The sequence below is a fragment of the Eumetopias jubatus genome, unplaced genomic scaffold (assembly GCF_037043125.1).
Source record: "Eumetopias jubatus isolate StellerSeaLion01/CBP00866 unplaced genomic scaffold, mEumJub1_p1.0 scaffold_3, whole genome shotgun sequence".
NCBI classification, from domain to species: domain Eukaryota; kingdom Metazoa; phylum Chordata; class Mammalia; order Carnivora; family Otariidae; genus Eumetopias; species Eumetopias jubatus.
The window spans coordinates 191,995,461-192,015,765 of NW_028274809.1; the positions used below are offsets into that span (position 1 = coordinate 191,995,461).

The 20,305-nt window shown below is 55.1% G+C and overlaps 1 protein-coding gene across 1 annotated transcript in view; it reads left to right on the forward strand.

Annotated features, from left to right (window-relative positions):
* Window positions 1-20,305, forward strand: part of COL4A2 (collagen type IV alpha 2 chain) — a 166,067-nt gene that overhangs the window by 126,347 nt on the left and 19,415 nt on the right. Inside the window, exons 17-28 of the mRNA XM_028087375.2 lie at window positions 673-739; window positions 2,754-2,864; window positions 3,162-3,311; window positions 7,927-8,019; window positions 9,068-9,231; window positions 12,009-12,081; window positions 12,173-12,279; window positions 13,868-14,069; window positions 14,410-14,469; window positions 15,935-15,991; window positions 17,828-17,935; window positions 18,770-18,991. Coding sequence (XP_027943176.1) covers window positions 673-739; window positions 2,754-2,864; window positions 3,162-3,311; window positions 7,927-8,019; window positions 9,068-9,231; window positions 12,009-12,081; window positions 12,173-12,279; window positions 13,868-14,069; window positions 14,410-14,469; window positions 15,935-15,991; window positions 17,828-17,935; window positions 18,770-18,991 — 1,414 coding nt within the window. The remainder of the gene's footprint in view (window positions 1-672; window positions 740-2,753; window positions 2,865-3,161; window positions 3,312-7,926; window positions 8,020-9,067; window positions 9,232-12,008; window positions 12,082-12,172; window positions 12,280-13,867; window positions 14,070-14,409; window positions 14,470-15,934; window positions 15,992-17,827; window positions 17,936-18,769; window positions 18,992-20,305) is intronic.

Consider the following 20,305-nt stretch of genomic DNA (forward strand, 5'->3'; position numbering starts at 1 on the left):
CACGCCGGGGCGTTTGGAAGTCACAGCCCCGGGGGGTGGGGAGCTGTGGGGCTGTGGGAGCAGGCTTCGTAGTAACCAGAGGGGGATACCCCCTGTTCCCAAGGGAGAATATGATTAACTTGTGTGAATAATTCCATGGGCTGGCAGGGAGGTGACACCCCATCAGTTGAGGACTAGGTGGGACACAGCTGGTCCAGTGATGGGGATCCAGCCAGGTGGGGAGACTTTCCTCCTGGGGGGAGGGGCATATCTGGTAAGGACAGGGCAATTCAGTGGTTAGGCCTTTGGGGCCCTGGGAGACTCGAGAAACTTTAGGTCTTACCATCCAGGTGGTATTAGATCAGGGTATCGTGGTATCGCATCTGCCCACCTATGGGGGTGCCCAGACACCATAATCAATAATGGAGTCGTCCGACAGTACAGAAAATAGCCAGATGACCACCTCTGGTCCTTGACAGGGATTTCAAAGTGAGATTAGTATCTGCCCACTGTGTTGCCTCTCGGTGCATCCGGCTGGTGTCCGGCTGGTGGCCTGGACATCCCCACAATACAGTGGAGATGGTGCCCCAGCTGATGGTCCACATTCAGCTTTATTCCCTGCAAATACGCAGAGCATCCAGAAGTCCACAAGGCGGGTCTCACGTTCCTCTGTTTTCCTCTTCTCTCCTCCAGGGAGAAGCGGGTGACCGCGGCCGCCCAGGTGCACCTGCTTACTTCCCTTACCCCTCCCTAACTAAAGGTTCGTATGTCTGCATCACACACGCATTCTCTTGTTTTGGACCCAGTTGTGAACTTGCGAGAAAGGTTTTCTAAGCAAAACAAAACAAAGCAAAACAAAAAAGATGTTTAGAACATAACCTTTGGAGAACAGGAGTCTCATGTACAAGTCCCCTCACTGCTTGAATGTGGTGTCCCAGAGAGACCCCCATTTGACCTCTGCCAGAGAGAGTGCCCCCGGCACTCCAGCAGAGACCCCTTCACTGGGAGATTCCCTCATTTCTGCATACCTTGTGCAGACTCTGCTTTGCCATCTGTACTATCACTAAAGAAACCCAGTCTTCCTGGACCTGAGGCTTCGTGGCAGCAGCCCCAGCCACCTTACTCCTTTCTGCCCCATGGGCACCGAGATGCTTCTGCCCTCTGCTTGCCAGTCTGAACCCCAAATTGGCCATAATCCATAGTCTGTAAACAGCCACATCCTTTGAACCTTCGAGGAATCCCCATGTGTTTGCATGTGACCAACTGCCCAGAAGATGTTCCCACTGTCCCAGTGGACCCCTGAGTGTAAGTGAAGGGTTTTGCATGTGTTGTGGCTAACGCCCATGTCATTATTTTACTCAGCCTTTCAGACTGGCAAGATCGTACCAAAATATTCTAATTCTATGATAAGAGCAGTGGCCTCAGAACCTTTTTGAATATGAGTCCTTCTAGGTTAAAAAAAAAAATGTTTTCAGCACCCGTCTGAATAATTGTATGTATATGGACTTATGGATAATTTATCCATGATGTATGGAGCTCCATAAGGCCATCGTGGTTCCCTGCAGCATCCCCAATTTCTGGAACAGTACCAGGCAGATCGTAGGTTACCTGAATGGACTGAAAAGTGTACGTACTACCTCAGACACCTCAGAAAGGGATTTTTAAAGACTGAGTGTTTTAAAATAAAGATGGTCTAATATTTTCTTCCTGCACCCAGCAGATCATCTGGCTCCCTGCTTTATATGTCCAGAGGTCAAACACTCCCTCTCCTGGGTGGTGGGGACCATCTGTCCATTTAACAACAAACTTTGCACGTGTTTGTCCAACACTGATGAGAACATAGAACAGCACATGGCTGAGGACAGAGCCCGGCGAGCCCCTGAGAGAAGAACGCCCAACGCAAAGATAGCTGTGTTTCATGCGTTCTTGCCAATTAACACATCCGGGTAAATGAGCGTATTTGGGATCCATGCTCAGCACCTCAGATCGCCCTCCCTGGACAGCTAGCACGCGCCCTCCTGACTGTGGAGTCCAGCCGTGGCGTGCCTGCCCAGCCAGAAACCCCATGAAAAGGAGCATGAGGTGCACTCACTGTTAGTGATTATGGTGAAATCGAAATACTGCCTTTTGAGGCTTCGGGAACATAATGTTTTTTAATTAATGTGGGCCATTTTTCCCAAAAACGTCCCTGACCGAGAGCCCAGAATCCATCCACTTCCTGTTCTCACCACCTCGTATTTCTGAAACCACACTGGGAAGGCGATGGTTTTAAATTGGTGAGTTGGCAGGCGAGGGCTCCTGAGCACGATAGGCTGACTAATGAGCAGGTTCCCTCAGGGAAGAGAAGAAAATAAATGTATCTTCACGGAGTAGCCTTGCAGGAGCTTGTCAAGACCCAGAAGGCTGGAGGAGACTTGTATTTTTTTTTTCTTAATGATTGCAAGGTAACTAAAACAATTAATCTTGCTCTTCTTCCAAACAAATGAGAGGGTCTGTGGTTTGCACTTTTATTTTGTCTCCTCTGACTCATTCCTGATGGCTAGCGTTTATGCAGTGCTCACTGGGCGCGGGCAGGGGTCTCAGTCGCTCTCCACTCCTGTTGATTGATTTGCTTTTCCTAACCACCCCCTGAGATGGGGACTGATGGTAGCCCTGTTTTGCTGGTGGAGAAATGGAGGCACAGAACTCAAGATCACGGGCGTAAAGAGTGGAGGAACTGGATTCAGACGCAGGCAGTCCTGTTCTGAGGCAGGGGGGGCCTGTCTCGGTCGCAGGTGCCAGAGGTGACCCAGGATTCCCAGGGACCCATGGGGAGCCCGGAAGCCGAGGTGAACCAGGAGACCCGGGCCCACCCGGCCTCCCCGGCACGTCTGTCAGAGATGAAGGTAATTGACTCCGTGATATCAAACGTGTGCCCCCGCCCGGGTGTTGCCACAGAGCCCCGGCCCCTTCCTGACCACTCGGCTCTGCCACTGGGCTCTCACAGACGAGGCTCGGCAGCTCGAAGCGGCCCTAGCGTGTGTGTCCCAGGCCGTCTGGGGAGCGGTCTCCCTGCGAGACCCTTAAGTCACTGACTGGACTATAGATCGCAAGTCCTGGTGGCCCCCGGGGGACGGGAATGCCAACCCAGATGTTCTGTATCCCAAGTCTCATGCTGCTGGTGGTCACTGTTGCATTTTCAGATGGGAAGAGAGGTTTACCGGGTGAAATGGGCCCTAAAGGCTTCATAGGAGACCCAGGCATCCCTGCACTGTACCCCGGCCCACCGGGCACTGATGGAAGGCCAGGACTCCCAGGACCCCCAGGGCCTGCCGGACCACCGGGACCAGACGGTAAGTGGAAGGAAACTCAGGTTCGGAAGGAGCAGCCTGGCCCCTGCCAGAGGTGTGCAGGGTTTCTCTGCTAAATAATTCCACGAACCAACACAGTAGGCATCGCACTGGGGTGTGGCAGGTGCTCTGGGGTGCAAACAGAAAAGCCGCTGAGTACCAGCAGGCCCGTGGACGTTACCCAGTAGGGTTTGGCCGACTGTGGCTCCGGTGAGGTCAGCCCTGCGGTGGAACATCTGAGCGGCGCAGTCTGGAAGCAGGTGCAAAAGCTGAAAGCTGCCGGGCGTCTCTGTGATACGTTCCGTCACCTTCTTCCAGGGCGGAGGCCTCCTGCCTTGACTTGTAGCCTCCCTCTTCTGTCTTAGTGATCTTAGGCAGACTTGATCACCTGCCTTCTCAACCCGTATGCAGGGCCAAACCTGTCCCCGACAGCAGCCGACAGACGAGGGGGCGGCGTTCCTCGAACGCGACGTGGCCAAGGCCGAGAGGCAGGACTAGGAGTGTCTATAAACCAGACAAGCATGAGCTCCTGGGCCCCGTGCGGCCTGGGGCAGCATCGGATCCTCGTGCAGAGTGGCTTTCCAGGCTCCCATGTTTCCATGGCTCCTCTTTTAGTGGAGAATGCTCCGAGCAGGCAGGGAACCGTGAGTCTGTCTTTGAGCTTGCATCAAAAATGGTTATCTCTTCGGCTTCCAGGTTTAAAGGGTGGTTTTAGACATTGTAAAATCTCCTGACGGGAACATCTCATCCCCTCAAGAGTTTGCATAAACAAGGTTTTGGAAGAAAACGTGAGGTCACAATGTCTTTCTCCGTGATACGGTCCACAGTTTATCAGCCTTTTTTCGGGATATTTGACTTTAAATTCCCTGGTATCCTGCCCCCTCCCCCATAATCTCTTAGAGCTTCCTCTCTTCAGGTAGGGAGAGCATCATGTTGCTAACAGACGTGTTGGATCTCAGTGCCAGGTCGGGCTCAGATCTGTGCCTTGGTGGTTTTGGGATGTCTGCTCCATCTGTGCCCATACGTCTTCCATTAAACGACCAGCAGTCCCTGCTCTGACCCCGTTTTGTGTTCTGTAGTAAATGTCTAAGTTAGCATGCTTCTACTGTTCCAATGTTCCTTCAACTGGCAAAGCCAGATTCTCACATTCTTTTGAAAATGTTTAGGTGTAGATAATTCCCTGGAGTTTGCCAAAGAGTTGGAGCAGTGTTATCTTTAATGTATTTTTATCCCGGAAGTAATATTTATTACTGTGACGTCAGTGATAATGGCCAAGTTTCTGTGAGCATTATGTTTCCTGAGTAAATGTTATCTGTTAAGTTTTCCTTTTTGGCAACAGAAAGTGATGTGTTAAAAGTTTTTAAAAGCATAAAAATTTGCCTCTTTAAGGGAGTGTGACTGAAGGCTGACCTTGCCATTATTCCAGTAACTAAATTCCGTTTTGCTAAAGATACAAACACCATCTTGCTTTGTATAAATCTTGCTTAGTAAGTCTGTGATTTACTAATATAAGTTATCTGTAAACAAATTAGTTTCTTTTGCATATTTTATTTGTAAACGCATGGAATAGTATCCAATAAATGTTATCAGCCTAAGATATGAAAAGCATACAACTTAAGTTCTCCTGGAAATATTTCTTTTACTCCATGAGACACATTGTTTCCAAATCACTTTTTTTTTTTTAAAGGCAGTCTCTTGTACAAAAAGTAGCCAACCATAATGGCCTTTTAAAACATTTTTGTGCATAGTCAGAATTTAATACCAGTGACCTTGATTCCCACACAGTTCTTCAACTTCTCCCCTGGAATGAAATTCTTGGATTCTTTTCTTGTTAACTGCACTCCATCCCGTTTTATGTGTTGCTACTAATGAAAACCAGAATTTTTCGCTCTTTGCAGTTCCCACAGAACCAAACCATGCAGTCAGTTTTCTTTCCGAGCTAAATATTTTGCTTGCTCTTGGTTCTAGCCGAGTTCGCTGAATCAAGTGTCGGGGCAGTTCCAGTGATTTCTAGAACAAGTCAGAATACTGCCAGCTTCGTTACGGCCCATGGCCCTTGGCCTCGTCAAGAAAATCATATTGAGAACATCTGAGAGGTGCACTGCTCTTCTGCAGGACTGGTGTGGAATTACTAGCTCGTTAGATAAAGCACATAGCAAAGAGGGTGCACCTCCGACGGCCACTGGGTTCGCCAGCAGTGACTGTGTCACACTTAGACCCCGACACCCCTGAAATATCCATGATCGAATACTTACCTGTCTGCTGCACCCCTCACAACATCGGGAGAACCTGGAGGCATAAAATAGAGCCCACAAAGTCCTCCGAGGCCTACGTGCCCTCGACCTGGTCGCCAGGGACCCAGGGGCACATCCTGGGGTCGCCATCCTGCTCCGGAGGCCCGGGATGCAGCTGGCCGTCTCCTTCCACGCTGGCCTTCTTCCCCTGTCAGCTCGCTGGCCATCCTCCTAGAGGTGCCTTCGTTGGCCCTCCCTTGTGTCTGCACCCTCCACCTGGCTGGAGTCCGCGGCTTCCGTGAATTTAAGCTCAGGCTCTCCCCAGCTGTCCCCGTGTCTCGGGCCCAGGTCTGCACTGAGTCCCAGACTCGCTCAGCCTGGTGGCCCGTCCCGTGGCCACCCTGCTTGGCTCACAGACGTCTCGATCCTCGTGCGTCCAGCTGAACTCTGGGTCTCCTGCCGCCCAGGTCCCCGACCCGACCTGCCCCCTGTGCTGGGCCTCACCCCTCCCCACAGCCCCGGCAGCTCGGGCCACAACCCCGGGTGTCTGTCGCACTGACACCTCGCTCGCCCGCACCCCTGTGCCTCTTGACTCTGTCCACTGCTCTTCACTCAACCGTGAAGCCACCACGGTGTGTGGTGTGTGTCCGCTGGGTGGCCGGCCTCTCCTCTTTCTCTCTCTCCGCTCAAGTCTCTGCGCAGGGGGCACGTAGATCCTTAACCTGTGCATTTGTGTGACTTCCCTCCTCAAGACTCTTTAGGGCGCCTGGGTGCCTCAGCTGGTTAAATGTCCGACTCTCGACTGCAGCTCGGGTCATGATCTCGGGGTCGGGAGTTCAAGCCCCGCGTGGAGCCCCGCGTGGGGCCTACTTAAAATAAAACCTCTTTGATGGCTCCCTGTTGCCCTTGGGATAAAATCCACGCCCCTGGCATGGCCCCTCCATCTCCCCTCCGATTCCTGGCTCCCCCCTACTTCAGGGGCTCGCGGACGCACCCCTGCTGGTGCCCACGCTCCGCCGCTCTCTCTTCCTCTTCGGGTCCGAGGCTCCGGTCCCAGAAAGGGCTTTCCTGTCCCCCTACTTGAAATGGGCTTTCTCTGTTACTCTCTGAGAGCCCCCGTTCGCACAGCCCTGGCCATCCTTTGACGCTCTGTGTTGGTCTGTTTGCCACTGTGTGTCTGCACGTCCCACGTCCGAACCGTGAGCACCGCGAGGGTCTGCAGTCTTACCTCCAGCCTGCGCGGCGCCTGGCGCACGGCGGGGCTAGCACGGACCGATGCTGGACGCCCCAGTGCGTGAGTGACAGGCACCGTCTTGAATGTGGTGAAACCGAACGCACGGGTCAGGAGCCGCTGCCGCCCTTTTTGCCATAAATGTAGTTACTCAGGAACGCTCGGACCTCCAGGTCTGGTGTCGCTTTTCCAAGCAGAGAGCAGATGCCCTTAAAATCGGCGTGTCCTCTCCTCCTGGCTTCCTTAGTGTCCTCTTCGTCTCTGCCCGCCAGGTACCAGGAGGTGTGGCAGCAGGCATTCCAGGGCGTTGGGGGTTTCTGGATGTGGGGCTGTGAGCACCGTGGGGTTTGGCCACGAGGACAGGCTCCGGGGGACAGTGCCGGTTCCCGGGAGCGTGATGCCTCGTCCCCACCACGAGGTGGCGCTGCCGTCGAGAAGACGGGGAGGGAGTTGTCGGCCTGGGAGCCCGTTTCTTACGCTTCCCTGAACACCCCTGCGCAGACCTCCGGGGGCCTGGAGCCGCCGCAGGACCGCTGAGGGGCCCTGATCCTAGCCACTGGGGGTGAGGGTCGGGAAAGCGGAGGTGGGGGTGCTGGAGTCAGACGGTCCCAAGTTGTCTGCCTTAACCTCACAGACCCGCGTGTGCACCTGCCCCAGGGCAGAGCAATAGGGAACCGAGGTCATTTTTATATCTTGGTTTGTTTTGGTTTTTTGTCTTTTGGGGAACCCAAAGTTGTGTTGATCTTAAAGTATGAGTCTTTTAGGAATGTGTTTAGTATTCAGAGTTTCAAACTATATGGAAGACTAAAAACAAGAAAAGACAGTTAGTAAAAATGAAACCTTAGGAAACCAAAAAAAAAAAAAATTGTCTTAAAAATAGAATAAAATACATGGCTGAAACGTGAAAACCTTTCTTTGGACTCCATGTTTCTTAAAAGCAAAGGTTTTTATCTCTAGGCTTCAACAGGAAAACTAAACTCATAAGCTCTTGCTTCTCCCTCCATCCCTGGGGGGCTGCAGCCACAAAGGGGTGTCCCAGAATGGAGCTGCATCCGCTGTTGGGAGACCGGGCGGTGACCCTTCCAGCCCTGGGTGTGGGGAAAGAGGGGGGTCTACGGTACGGCACTCACATCCCTGCGGGTTTTCTCCTTAGGTTTCCTTTTCGGCCTTAAAGGAACAGAAGGGAAGGTGGGCTACCCTGGGCCTTCTGGCTTCCCTGGGGTTCGCGGACAGAAAGGATGGAAAGGTAAGGAACGTCGTCGGGAATGCTGGAGGCAGGGCGGGGAGCCACCCCATTGTCCCGTGGTGTTACCCCGGGGCTGAGGTGCGTGGCGCCCACCGCGCTGTCTGAGCACCCAGCCCTGTGCCAGCCCTCCGTTCTCCCGTCTCTGTCTCCCCCCTTATCACTCAACCTTTGGGGGTGCAGAGCCCGGGGAGACGGAGGAGAGCAGTGACCTCTTGGGCTGAAGCAGACGATTCCTCCACACGCTCAGCTCAAAGGCAGCGTCACGAGCCCCGCAGAGTCCCAGAGAGTGGTCGTCACAGCTCGTGTCTCCCCGAGTTAGGAGTTAGTCACCGGCGGGGACAGGACCGAGCAGGGCGCCCAGTGGCTCACCCCCAGTTGGTGGGCAAGGTGCGGTCGAACGAGCAGAAAGACGGAGTTTCTAATAAAGAAACACGCTGCACCCAGGGGACGCTGCCTTTCTGGGGAAGGGCCGGCCCCGGTGGCCCCAAGCAGTGCACCCTGACCTTTGTGGCACATGTGGGGTGTGTGGGTGCCCCACGATGGACGGGGCCAACCGCAGGAATCAGACACTGCTGTATACCCCTCGTCCCCGTGAGCCACCTCCTGTCACCTTCTATGCCACCAGCAGTGGTCTCCCGGGGCCCTGCCACAGCAAGACAGAGAAGGGAGGTCGAGTATTTCCTGCCTCCCACCCTGGGTCTTGGTGTCTGAGCCGTGGCTCCCCCTTTTCCCCAGCCCCTGGAACCCTGTCTCCCCCCAGCCCCTGCCCCGGGAGGCCCCCGTTCCTCAGCTCCACACACACCTCGGTAAACGACATACTGTTTAGCATCTTGGGGAAACGTGGCAGGATTCCGCATCCCGGGGAGGAACTGCTGCTCCTCATCTCGGAAACAGTCCCCACGGAGCACGGAGCAGGCGAGGTCCCGGAGTGCCTCCTCGTCGGGCCAGCCCCCACCGCCCTGGACTTCTGTACCCTGCACAGCCCGGAAGTGTCTAGCACACGCTTCAAAAGGAAGTAACGAGTCTTTCCCTCTGCCTCACGCTGCAGGTGACACTGGGGACTGTAAGTGCGCAGAGAGTGATCAGTTCATCGCGGGGCTCCCGGGGCTGCCAGGCCCCAAGGGCTTTCCCGGCATCAGTGGAGAGCCAGGGAAGAAAGGGAGCCAAGGAGACCCCGGCCAGCACGGCATCCCTGGGTTTCCCGGGTTCAAGGTGAGGCACCTATCGAAGCTCACAGGATGCCCTTGACTGCTTTGGTTTATTAGATGAACATACGTTTAAACCAGCAACACTCACGGGCCAGGTGCTCCAGAAGGAACTTGAGAACGGCACAGCCACTGTGGAAAATGGTTTGAGGTTTCCCCAGAAAGTCCGGTAGAGCTGCTATATGCCCCGCAAGGGCCCCCCCCCACCCTGCTGGGAACCTCAGAGAATCCAAAACACGTGTCCGCACAGAAACTTGTGCACAGATGTTCAAACTTATGGCTGATAAAAGCCGAAAAGTAGAAACAGCTTAAACGTCCATCAGTTGATGAACAGATCAGCAAAAGGCAGTGTCCCCACACAGGGGACTATCCTTCAGCCCTCGTGAGGGCAGGAGCTCGGGCACCTGCTACAGTGTGGACGAGCCTCAGAAACATGCTGAGTGGGAGAAGACTGTCCCAAAAAGAACAGATGTCATATGATGCCATTCACAGGAAGTGTCCAGGATGGGCAGATCTAGAGCTAGAAGGCAGATCGGGGTCTCCAGGGGCTGCAGGGGGGAACGGCGGGGGGGCGGGGGGACGGGCAGTGAGTGTGTCATGGCTGTGAGGTCTTCTCAGGGGCGGGGATGAAATTGTTCTGCAATTAAAGATTAGTGATGGTTACACAGTCTTGTGAAAATACCAAAAAAACCCAAATTATATGCTTCAAAATGGTGGATTTTATGGTGTATGAATTAGATCTCAAAAAAAAAAGCCAACAACAATAAAACACCTAGCATCTTGAATGTAAAACATCTTCCTGAACATTCACCTTTTGAAATTTAGTACAGAAACGATTAAGCGTTTTATGAAGTCGCCCTTAACGGGATAAGAAGTGAGACCTCCAAGTAAACCATGAATTTCTAGGAATGTACGAAACTTCCCTGCCGGTGGATTCCCCGTGTGTTATCAACTAAGCCGACTTTAGTTCACGCCTATGAGAAGAGCATCTGTAGCTCTTTCTCTGGCAAGAGGTTTTAACCAATGATTTCAAAGTCAATTTTAGATAAAAGCAAAGAAAATATGCTTTGTTACTTATTTGTTTATTTTACTTAAAAAGAGAGCTGCAAGAGATTTATAAAGTGAAAACTCTATTGCTGTGCTTAGCAATAGAGGAAAAATTGCTCAGGACACCGGGCCAAGGACAGTTAGAGCGATCTGGCTCCGTGACCTGGTGCTGGGGAGGGGCAGCCCCACGGAGCTGCTGACAACGGAAGGTGGTCGCTCCTGATTGCTTCGTGGCACGGGAGCTTTGCAGGCGAAATGAGATCCAAAGCACCCTCCGCTCCACGCCTGCGAGGTTTCTCAGAACACACACGGTTTTATCCAACTAAAAATAGTAGGCACTATGTTTTACCCTGGTTTAAAAATGATACTGTCTCCAAGTCCTGGCTGCCTTAGCTCGTAGATGCAGATGCGTATGTAGTGAGAGTTGCAAACTTACGAGAGGCAAAACTGGTGGAATCTTTGGTTGTTTATAAGATGATCAAATATTTCCTAGAAGCCAAATGGACCCCCTTTTGTGCACCTGGGATGTCTAAAATCTTCCCTCCAACTGTATGACGCACATGCCCCCGGCGTTTTTGTTCAAAGACCTGTGGCATTTTGTTTGTTGTCTTGCATTTAATTATATGTTTATGGGTCCGGCGACCCTGCAGCAGGAGGAATGCCTGGGATGGGATTTGTTTGTTTGTTTGTGTTTTGTTTTTTAATGTTTGTACCGATAGAGTCTGGGAGAGCGTGTTTGAAGTCGGGAGTCAGTCAGTAAATGAGTTCATCCGTCCATCTGTTTGCCCCGCACACGTACTGAGCACCGTCTGCGTGCGACACACTCCTGGACACGGAAAGAATGTTGCCCTTTTCTGCAGAGAACTAAATCAATAAGTCAAGTATCTGTGGAATTTTTCAGGACATTCCATTTCATTAGACCAACACTAAAAGTTCCCACATTCCTGCAAGTAACAACCAAGATTTGCCGAAAACCAGCACATGACACATACTAACATCCTGACCGCTGACCTGCTCATTACTGCCCATCGAAAGACCTACGCTAGGTTTCACAACCTAAAATGTTAGTGTCCCTATACTCAGCTTGTCTCTAAAGTATGATTTTTTTTTTTTCCAGCCTTAATTTCAGTCTGGAAGACAAGCTGTCCACAAAGGACACTGCTGCTCTCAACATTGAATGAGCACAAATTTCCATCCTTTGTACTTGGAGGCTTAGTACCTGCTCAGATTCTAAATAACGTAGTTAAGAGTTAGCAACCTTGTGTTTGTTTTAGACCATTGCTTCTCAAAAGTTCATGAGCGTGTGAATCCCTGGGAGCTGGTTGAAATACAGATTCTAGTTCAGTGTCGGGTAGGGCCTGAGGTTCTGCGTTTCTCACAAGCCCCCCGGGAGAGGCCGATGCTGCTGGTCCGCAGACTTGGAGCACTTGGAGCAGCAAGCTTCTGGTTTTCACTGTACAGCCACGTAGGGCTCCTTCCATTATGTTGTAATGATTTGAAATTTTAGAAGTCAGTCCCACGGGCCACCTTCAAGTGCTCAGTGGCCGTTTGTGGTTGGTGGCCACCAAAGTGGACGGCCAGGGACGGAGCATCTCTCGCAAGGCAGAAAGTTGTTTGGGGCAGCTCTGGGCTTGATGGCGGGTGGGGGCTCCCAGGCTGTACGCAGTGAAACTCCTCACCTTCCCAGGTGGCCTTAACAGAATGAAGGAGGAAGGCGTTGTGTGTTTGTTCCCACAGGGCTCCCCTGGCAACGTTGGACCTCCCGGGCCCAAAGGGGTGAAGGGGGATTCCAGAGCGGTCACCACCAAAGGTCAGTCTCCAGGGCCCGGCAGCTCCTGGACCCATAGTCCTCCTGCAGCTGCTCCTGCCTGAGTGGCCTCACTCTGCAAATCCTTTCCCAGGTGAGAGGGGACAGCCAGGTGTCCCGGGTGTGCCGGGGCTGAAAGGTGACGACGGTGTCCCTGGCCGCGACGGGCTGGATGGATTCCCAGGCCTCCCGGGCGCTCCGGTGAGTCATGCGAGAGTGGGGCTGCAGCGCCCTGGTCCTGATGGGTCTGGGCCTGCGCGCCTCGGACGCCCGCGGTGCTGACGCTGCGCTGAATGCCGCGCAGCATGGACTGTTGCAACGAGCAGCAATCCTGTCCTGAGGAAACAGGGAGGTGGGTTGGAAGCCAAGCCCAGAGGGCACAGGGGATGGTGAGAGTAAGCAGAGATGCGTCCCTGTGGAGCACAGAACGGGAGTCTAGAACGAGGCCCCGGGGCGGAACCCGCTGCAGGCTCTCCGCCAGGTCCGGCGGCCTCGGGTGTCCCTTGGCTTGTAGACGGCTGTCCTCTGCCTGTGTCTTCACATCATCGTCCCTGCGTGCCCGCCGTCTCTGTGGGCGAATCTCCCTGTCTGTGAGACACCAGCCTCCCCTTACCCTCATGGCCCTCACGGACCCTGTTTCCAAAGCAGCCACATTTTCGGGCCGGGGTCGGGACTCCAGCATCCCGGGGGGAGGGGGGGGACGCGGTTCCACCCACAGCACGTCCTTGTCAGAGGCTCATACCGCGGTTCCCTGCGCCGGCTCGTTGGCCTCATGCCCAGGCCAGACCTGCTCGCTCCACCCGGGTCATTCCCACTACAGCACTGTTCGGTTTTCAGAGCACTTCTCTTTGGGCTCTTGGAAAACACCTGGATTGTTAGTAACCTGGTGTTGTTTTTCTAGTTACAACCCTGAAAACCATTTTCAGAAAGAGTTGGTGTGGCACAACCATACTAGCCCACTGCTGCATGCCCTGCGCCTGAGCCCAGCGTGTGCCGGCCACTCCCGTGGCTCGTCCGCACGGAGTGCGGGTCCCCGTCTGCAGTCCTAGGGTCTCCGCGGGGCTGGGAGCTGCGGGAGGGTCAGAGAGGTGGGGATGCTCAGGAGCATGGATGGGCTGCCGCCTGCCCCTGGCGCGTCCCAGCCTCACAAGTGGCTCTCGGGTGGATGGGCTGGGACTTGGCCGCCTTGTGGCACCGGCCCATTCAGATCCGCTCAGCACGGAGCCGGCCGCGTGTCTGCCCCCGCCGACCTCAATCCCCTAACCCCCGCGCCCACAGCCCCCTTTTATCGCTCCACCGCCCCTCTCCTTCTGCACCTGCTGGGCACTTTCACCCACAGGGAGCCCCCGCTTCTTCAATCCAGTCGTGTCTCCTTGCTCCAGTGAGCTGCTCTTTCTGGTCCAAATCAAAGACTGTCTTTCCTCTCAAGATGGATCGTCCCTGTGAATGGGGGATACGTCCCAGTGCCCCATCATAGCAGTAGGAACAGTGCTCCTACTGCCATTCATCCAAGCCTGCGCCGAACTGCTCCCATCAGAAGCTTCTGTGAACGAAGGTCCCAGCTGAGGGGATATGCCAGGGGCTTGGGGAGAGGACAGTAAACACTCAGACTGATATAAAGCCTGCCTTGGTTTTGTGCTTGGTCAGACCGTGATGGCAGGTGCTGTGAATGTCCGCCATCCTGCTCTGCGTCCATCACACCAGCTCGGGGGAACGGGAAGGAGAAGTGGGGTATGGCTGCCTTTGAGGTTTACGTGGATTTTAAGAGAGAAACTGAATTTTCACGCAGGGTGATGGCATCAAAGGCCCCCCAGGGGACTCAGGTTACCCGGGAGTACCTGGCACTAAGGGCGTTCCAGGAGAAAGGGGCTCCCCGGGACTGGGCCTGCCCGGCCCCAAAGGCGAGCGTGGATTCCCCGGAGATGCCGGATTACCTGGACCACCAGGCTTTCCCGGTCCCCCCGGCCCCCCAGGCACTCCCGGACAAATAGGTATGGAGGAAGCCTCTCTTCATCTCTCAGTCATGGGACACTGGCCCCAACACCCACTGTCCTTCTTTGGCAATGTGTAAATTCCCCCGGGGGTCCCGTGAGGATGTGTGTGGCACCATCAGTTCTTGTGTTCAAATGACCCTGACCGCGGGGCTTTCCAGGCCCATCAGACTCTGGTCACACTCGGATCCTCTCCCTCGGGTGCTAGGGTCATTGGGGCTCTGCACAGAAGCTCAGAAATGGGGCTTGGATTCCCCGCCAGCCCGGCCTCCCTCCAGCATGCACCCGTGGGGAAGTCCCTAAGTCTCCGCCACCTCATTCCTGCATGTCTTGTTCCCAGACTGTGACACAGGTGTGAAAAGGCCCATCGGAGGTGACGGACAGGAAGCCGTGCAGCCAGGTACTGTAGTGAAGACCAGGACGCTTTAGGACACTTCAGAGCTTTTGGTTTATGAAGTATGTGACTCATCAGCAATTGCTGTGAGCTCCGCTGGAGAGCCTGCAGGTGCAGTAAGAAATGCAGATGGTGCAAGGCTTGGAGGGGCACGCCCTCTGCGTCCTCTGCCACCAAAGGCAAGGCAAGCGTAATACAGCGTAGGGTTACCTGGTTTTCCCACCAATATGAAGCATCAAGCTACAGTATTGGTAAGAACTCAGCAGATAAGTGTTGTCACACTAAAATCTATGCATGTATTCATCCGTGTGTGTGTGTGTGTGTGTGTGTGTGTGTGTGTGGACTGTACGAGGAGGGGTCTGATACCTGTCAGAAGAGAATGGGGTCGAGCGATGAATAATGCTAGAGAGAACCAGGGCTGACGGAAGGGGACATGTGGTGACCCCGAGCCGAGGCCCAGAAGTGGCGAAGTAGACAGGAGAGACTCCATCGGAGGCTGAGCCGCCCGGCATTGAAGGTGCACTGAGGAACCCCAGTGGGAAGCCAGGATGAGTCCAGGGTATGAAGGGAACGCCAGCCTTGGTCAGGATTTTGAAGAGGTTTGCACGGAGTCTAAGTGCTCCTAGAACGTGAGCATGCAGCAGGTCGCGAGTGGCCGCTGAAAGTTGGGGTGTGACTCTCAGGATCGAGGTCAGGTTGCAGAAGTGACGTCAGGGTCCGTGGGTCCCTGCTCGAGGTCGGGGCGGACGTGTGGGCACAGATCAGGCACTCGGGGTGAGGGTGCAGAGCGGGCACTGCGGAGCCTTCAGAGAGCTGCTGGGAGGGCCCTGAACGTGAGACTCTGCAGGCCGGAGCCCCTGACCCCGGAGACCTCCGCTTCCTTTATCCTGATGACCTGGGCTGGCCGGTGTGCAGTCCGGGACCCCTAGCACCGCACAGGAGGCCAGACGACACAACACCCCCCGCCCCATGATGCCACCCCAACCGGAAGTGGCCACAGCCCGGTTTCATTTCTCACGGCTCACAGCCGCTCAGCGCCGTGGCTAATTCTGGAAGGATTCAGAGTCACAAAGGAGAAGTCAAAGAATCCCTTTAGCAATCGCTGGCCGCCTCCATCGACTGGGGAACATCAGAGGAAGACAGGCAGTCCCACTGGCAGGCTGGGATGGACCCAGAGTAGCTCAGCGGTGCCAGACGACAGCCCTCGGTGCGGGTGACCGCATCGCCAGCCCAGTGCCCGGCCTGTTTCACTGCACTGACCTCTCCGGCCCTTATACTAATATTCCGATTCGTTACACAAAGAAACTAGACCTTTATTTACACTGGGATCAAGATTAATTAAATCATCAAATGACTCTGATCATAAAACAGTGGCCGCTTTTCATGGCGGCCGCTTCCGCCCTTGGCAACCCGCGAAGCGGGGAGAGTCGGCGTGAGAGACGCCCAGCTCCTCTCTCTTCCTCTCCTCCAGATTGTGTCGGAGGGCCCAAGGGATCGCCAGGCCTGCCGGGACCCCCAGGCCTCACAGGTAAGTGGGAGGCGTCTCCCCTTCCTCTGGGTCTTCGCTGTCCCTGCCCCTCTTGGCTCCTCTTCTTGCTGTGTCCTGCCCTCTTCCCCCCAGACGTCGCAGGCCGTGGTCACGCTTGTAGGGTCGCCCAACCACAGCATCCCCGTGACTCGAGTGAGGTTCCAGGTGGCAGAGCCCAGTGTCTGGAACCATCCACGTGCCCAGTTGCAGCATGGCTTTTCAGATAAGGGCTGGGGTCTGGGCAGCCTCGCCCCTGGGGGACCCCCAGATGCCTGTGTCTGTCAGCCCAGGGCAGACGAGTCCTCGGACCCCGGGAGCTCCTCCTCTGGCTGCCACAGGGCAAGGGAAAGCGCCCCGATCACTCCGATCACTGACTCGGCGCTGAGAGCGTGGGGCGCGCGGCTCTTCCGCTAATTAGCGGGGGGGCCTCGGGCATCGCTCATCCTTGTGGGTCTTAGTCTTCTTGGCTCTACAAGAGGAATAATACAGGTGTTCTGGACTCCTCCCACTTTGCAAATGACAACGCTGCACATGATACACTGTGGGGGAGGTCCTGTATAAACTGTGAAGTGCCGAGCTAGCGAGAGGACAACCCCCAAGACAGGAGAAGTCCCTGGCCTTATGGTACACATCCCCGAGCTCAAGGGCTTCTCCCAGGCTCACAGTCCGCGGCGGCTGGGGACAGCAGGGCGAAAGGCACAAGTGTTATTTGCACTGAAACGTCCCCGGGCTGCCTTCTGAGGACCCAGCATGCCTCTCCCTCATTGCGTTATCCACACGGCACTCTGTGACCTTCCCGCTCTAGCTCTGGGCATCCGTCCGTCCACAGACACCGACCCAGTCACCAATGCCGGACCCCGGGGGTAACAGCCTGCGGAAGGACGGTTTTCAGCACCAGCTGGGTGGAAGCAGGGCCCAAAATACGCATGAGCTGCGTGTGAGGGTTTTGATCATGTTTTGACAACATGAAGCTTCACAAGCTCATAGATTCCACGTCTCTGGTGCAGACTAATACTCCGTCCAGAACGTGATTGTGGGCTTGCAGAAAATGGTGTGTAGTGTTTCCCACACACACAGATTCCCCCAGAAGGGCCCCAGCCTGTGACCCCGAGGCCGCCGGAGAGCTCAGAGGCAGCATGTGTGGGTTCTGTGTCCTGTCTCATTTTGGGTGCACCCGCCCATAGGCCTGACTGCAATCACCTTTCAGGGACTGACTGATGAGTAGAGCTCACCAAATGCATCTTCACTTCAAACAACTTGAGAAATGCATCTTTTGCTTTATTCTGTCTGTCGAACCTTATCCCCGTGTAGGACGTCCTCTGTGCAAAGCCCTTTTATTGTGTTCCTCAGAGGAAGAGAATCTCTGAGCCTCAGACCAGACAGACACAGAGACACACGTAAAAAATATCTCGAGTTTGCTTCCCATGAAAGGGGTCCGATCAAAGACGTCCGATAGCACAGGATTCGTTCATTTAGCTGGTCCGAGGCTTCCTCTTTTCCGTCTGAAGCATCTATTCCAAGTACAAGTCAGCGTTTCTCAGATCTGGGAGGACTGGCTCTGGGTAAAGGATACAGCCAAGTCTGGAGGGAAGGCTTCTACCAGTGCCCTCTGGGGAGGGCGTAGACGGACACACCTGCGGGGTCGGTGGGGTTTGCCGTGGGCATGGCCAGCCGTCAGAAGTGCCCTTTCGGGTGACATCCCCCCGCCTCGTTGTTTCCCGGGCTCACAAGGACCGTGTGAGGTCAGCTGCTGAACCTGACCATCTCCCACACATTTGCTGCTGGGGTTTGCTCATGGGGCTCTGACGGGTGTCATGGTTTCTTTGGGTTATTTAGGTGCCAAGGGCCTCCAAGGGATACCAGGACTCTCAGGAGCTGACGGAGCACCAGGGCTCAAGGGTCTCCCCGGAGACCCAGGTCGTGAAGGATTCCCAGGACCCCCAGGTAAGGCAGGGTCAGACCCCCATGCAGCCCCATAAGTTTGGGAGGCGACTGCGTGTGACGTGGGTGCCCCAGCTGTCCTGTCTTTGGACACTCAGGAACTGTCAACACATGCTTGATGACCACTTCGTTCCTTGGTTGGGAAATTAAAAATTCTCCACCTTCCCATCACTCATGTCACGCTGGAGTTTTGCATAAGATCCCTCCAGCTCCTACAGGAAAAAAGAGACAGGTGTACGGAACGATTTTTTCTGGTTGATGCTGAACATTCCAAAGGCAACCCAATGCTGTCCTCTCCTGAGTCTGTCACCAAAGGCATAAGGCCCTCAGATGTCGACTCCAATCTCTCTCTCACCAGACAACACACGAGGGTCTGTGCTCCGCTGGGCTCTCGAGCTTGTGCTCCTCTGAGCAAGCGCTCATCGACATTTGACACAGTGAATTATAGAAGCCATTGGTGACTAAAAGAGCATACTCCTTTTTCCTGGACTTGGAGGGAATTCTGTCCTCACTTGGCACACACATAACTTGGAAGGTCCACGGGAGCCATTCTTTGGGGAATCTTAGTACAACAAGGAAGTGCATGAATTATGAAGATTCAGGTCCAAGAAGCAGCTGGTTCTAAAGGTCTTCTGCACTTCAGCTACATCATGGGGCTGGGGGCCAGACGGTGGAGCAGGGTGGAAGGCTGTGGGTCCCAAGGTGGGAGACTGGGCGAGGGCTTGAGCTGAGGCCCCCGACTGCCAACCTTGCCGTTTACAGCCTCTTTCCGATACCTGTCTTGGCCCATCACAATGTTAACCTGTAGTTACGGGGACGACCCATGTTTCCTTTCAGGGTTCGTGGGGCCCCGAGGATCCAAAGGTGCAGCAGGCCTTCCTGGTGCGGATGGACCCTCAGGTCCCACTGGTCTGCCAGGCCCCATCGGGCCCCCCGGGGACAGGGGCCTTCCCGGAGAAGTTCTGGGAGCCCAGCCCGGGCCCCGGGGTGATGCTGGACTGCCAGGACAGCCCGGGCTGAAAGGCCCTCCGGGAGAGAGAGGCCCACCTGGATTCAGGGGTAAGTCCTCACGGCGGGAGGGGAGCGGGGAGCCCAGTCCCACAGCACCATGGCGCCCGAAGGTGGGTCCGAAATCCCTCCCAGGATTTGATGAAAACCACAGGCTGTATGGAGTGCGTGTTGCTTTTTCTCCCCCACACTCGGTACCAGTATCTCTTTAGAAGGTCTTAGGACACTGATCATCCCTGGGTTTACGTTCCATAGCCAGGACGGGGTGGCCTTCGGAGCTTTCACACGTACAGACTAATGATGCTTGTCGTCTGTTCTCAAGCTGGGCGGGGAGCATTCTGCAGAATGTGTGCTGCTGGTGTGAAGGGAAGAGTCCGTGCTGAGGAATATAGGGCAAGGCAGAAGACAGAAATGACGTGGAGCCCAGCTTAACCGGCTGGTGTGAAAACTGACAGAGTGGGACATTTTAACATCCACAGCATCATCGGTGTACATGTAAGGAAGTAGTCTGGTGCGTGGCCAGGGCATCCGATGGCTCTGTGAATCCAGTTTATGCAGAACTGGCATCCGAACCCCAAGCACCCTTGGCCTGTGGAAGACTGGAAGTCACTGAAGAGCAAGCATTTACCTTCTGGTGCGCCACGCACCGGAGACCGCCAGACCGTTGGTGTTGCCGATCAGATATGGAGATGCAGGGAGAGCCATGACTTCACGAACTGACTCCTCGTCCGTCAATGGCCCGGCTGTCAGTGCCGGCTCCCAAGCCCAGGCAGAAGTGGTGCAGGAAGCGGGTGGCTCGTCCCTCCAGTGCCGTCGGGCCTCAGAACACTCAGGCGGAGGAAGCCTGGTCCTCGACAGGCGAACTCGCCAGGCTCAGGAGCGCCAGTGGGTTCTCAGATGAGCCTGTCTGTTTCCAGGAGGCCTGAGGCTGGGGCTGGGGGAGGGGGGACGGGGCAGGGGGTCCCATGTTGATCACATCCCCACTGTCGACTGAAGAGGAGGACCCCCAGCCTGGGTGCCGGGCTTCATCGAGAGATCCCCTGGGGGGAGGCCAAAGAATGGAAGGAGGAGCCTGAGAGTGCCAGAGTGCACACACACGGGCTCGCACGCACGGTCCACACACACCTGTGCACGTGCACCCGCACGCTCATGCATATGCATCCACAGGCTTATTCACACACGCATATGCCTGTTCGTACACACAGAGACCCACACGTGTGCCCACACGCTCTCACACACACGATCACATCCACACTCACCCTCTTACACACACATCAAGCAGGTACACGGGCCGTGGGTAAAGTCATGCAGTGGTGGGGACCCTCTGCCGGGACTTCTGGGTCTGTCCTTGCCGACGTGGCGGCC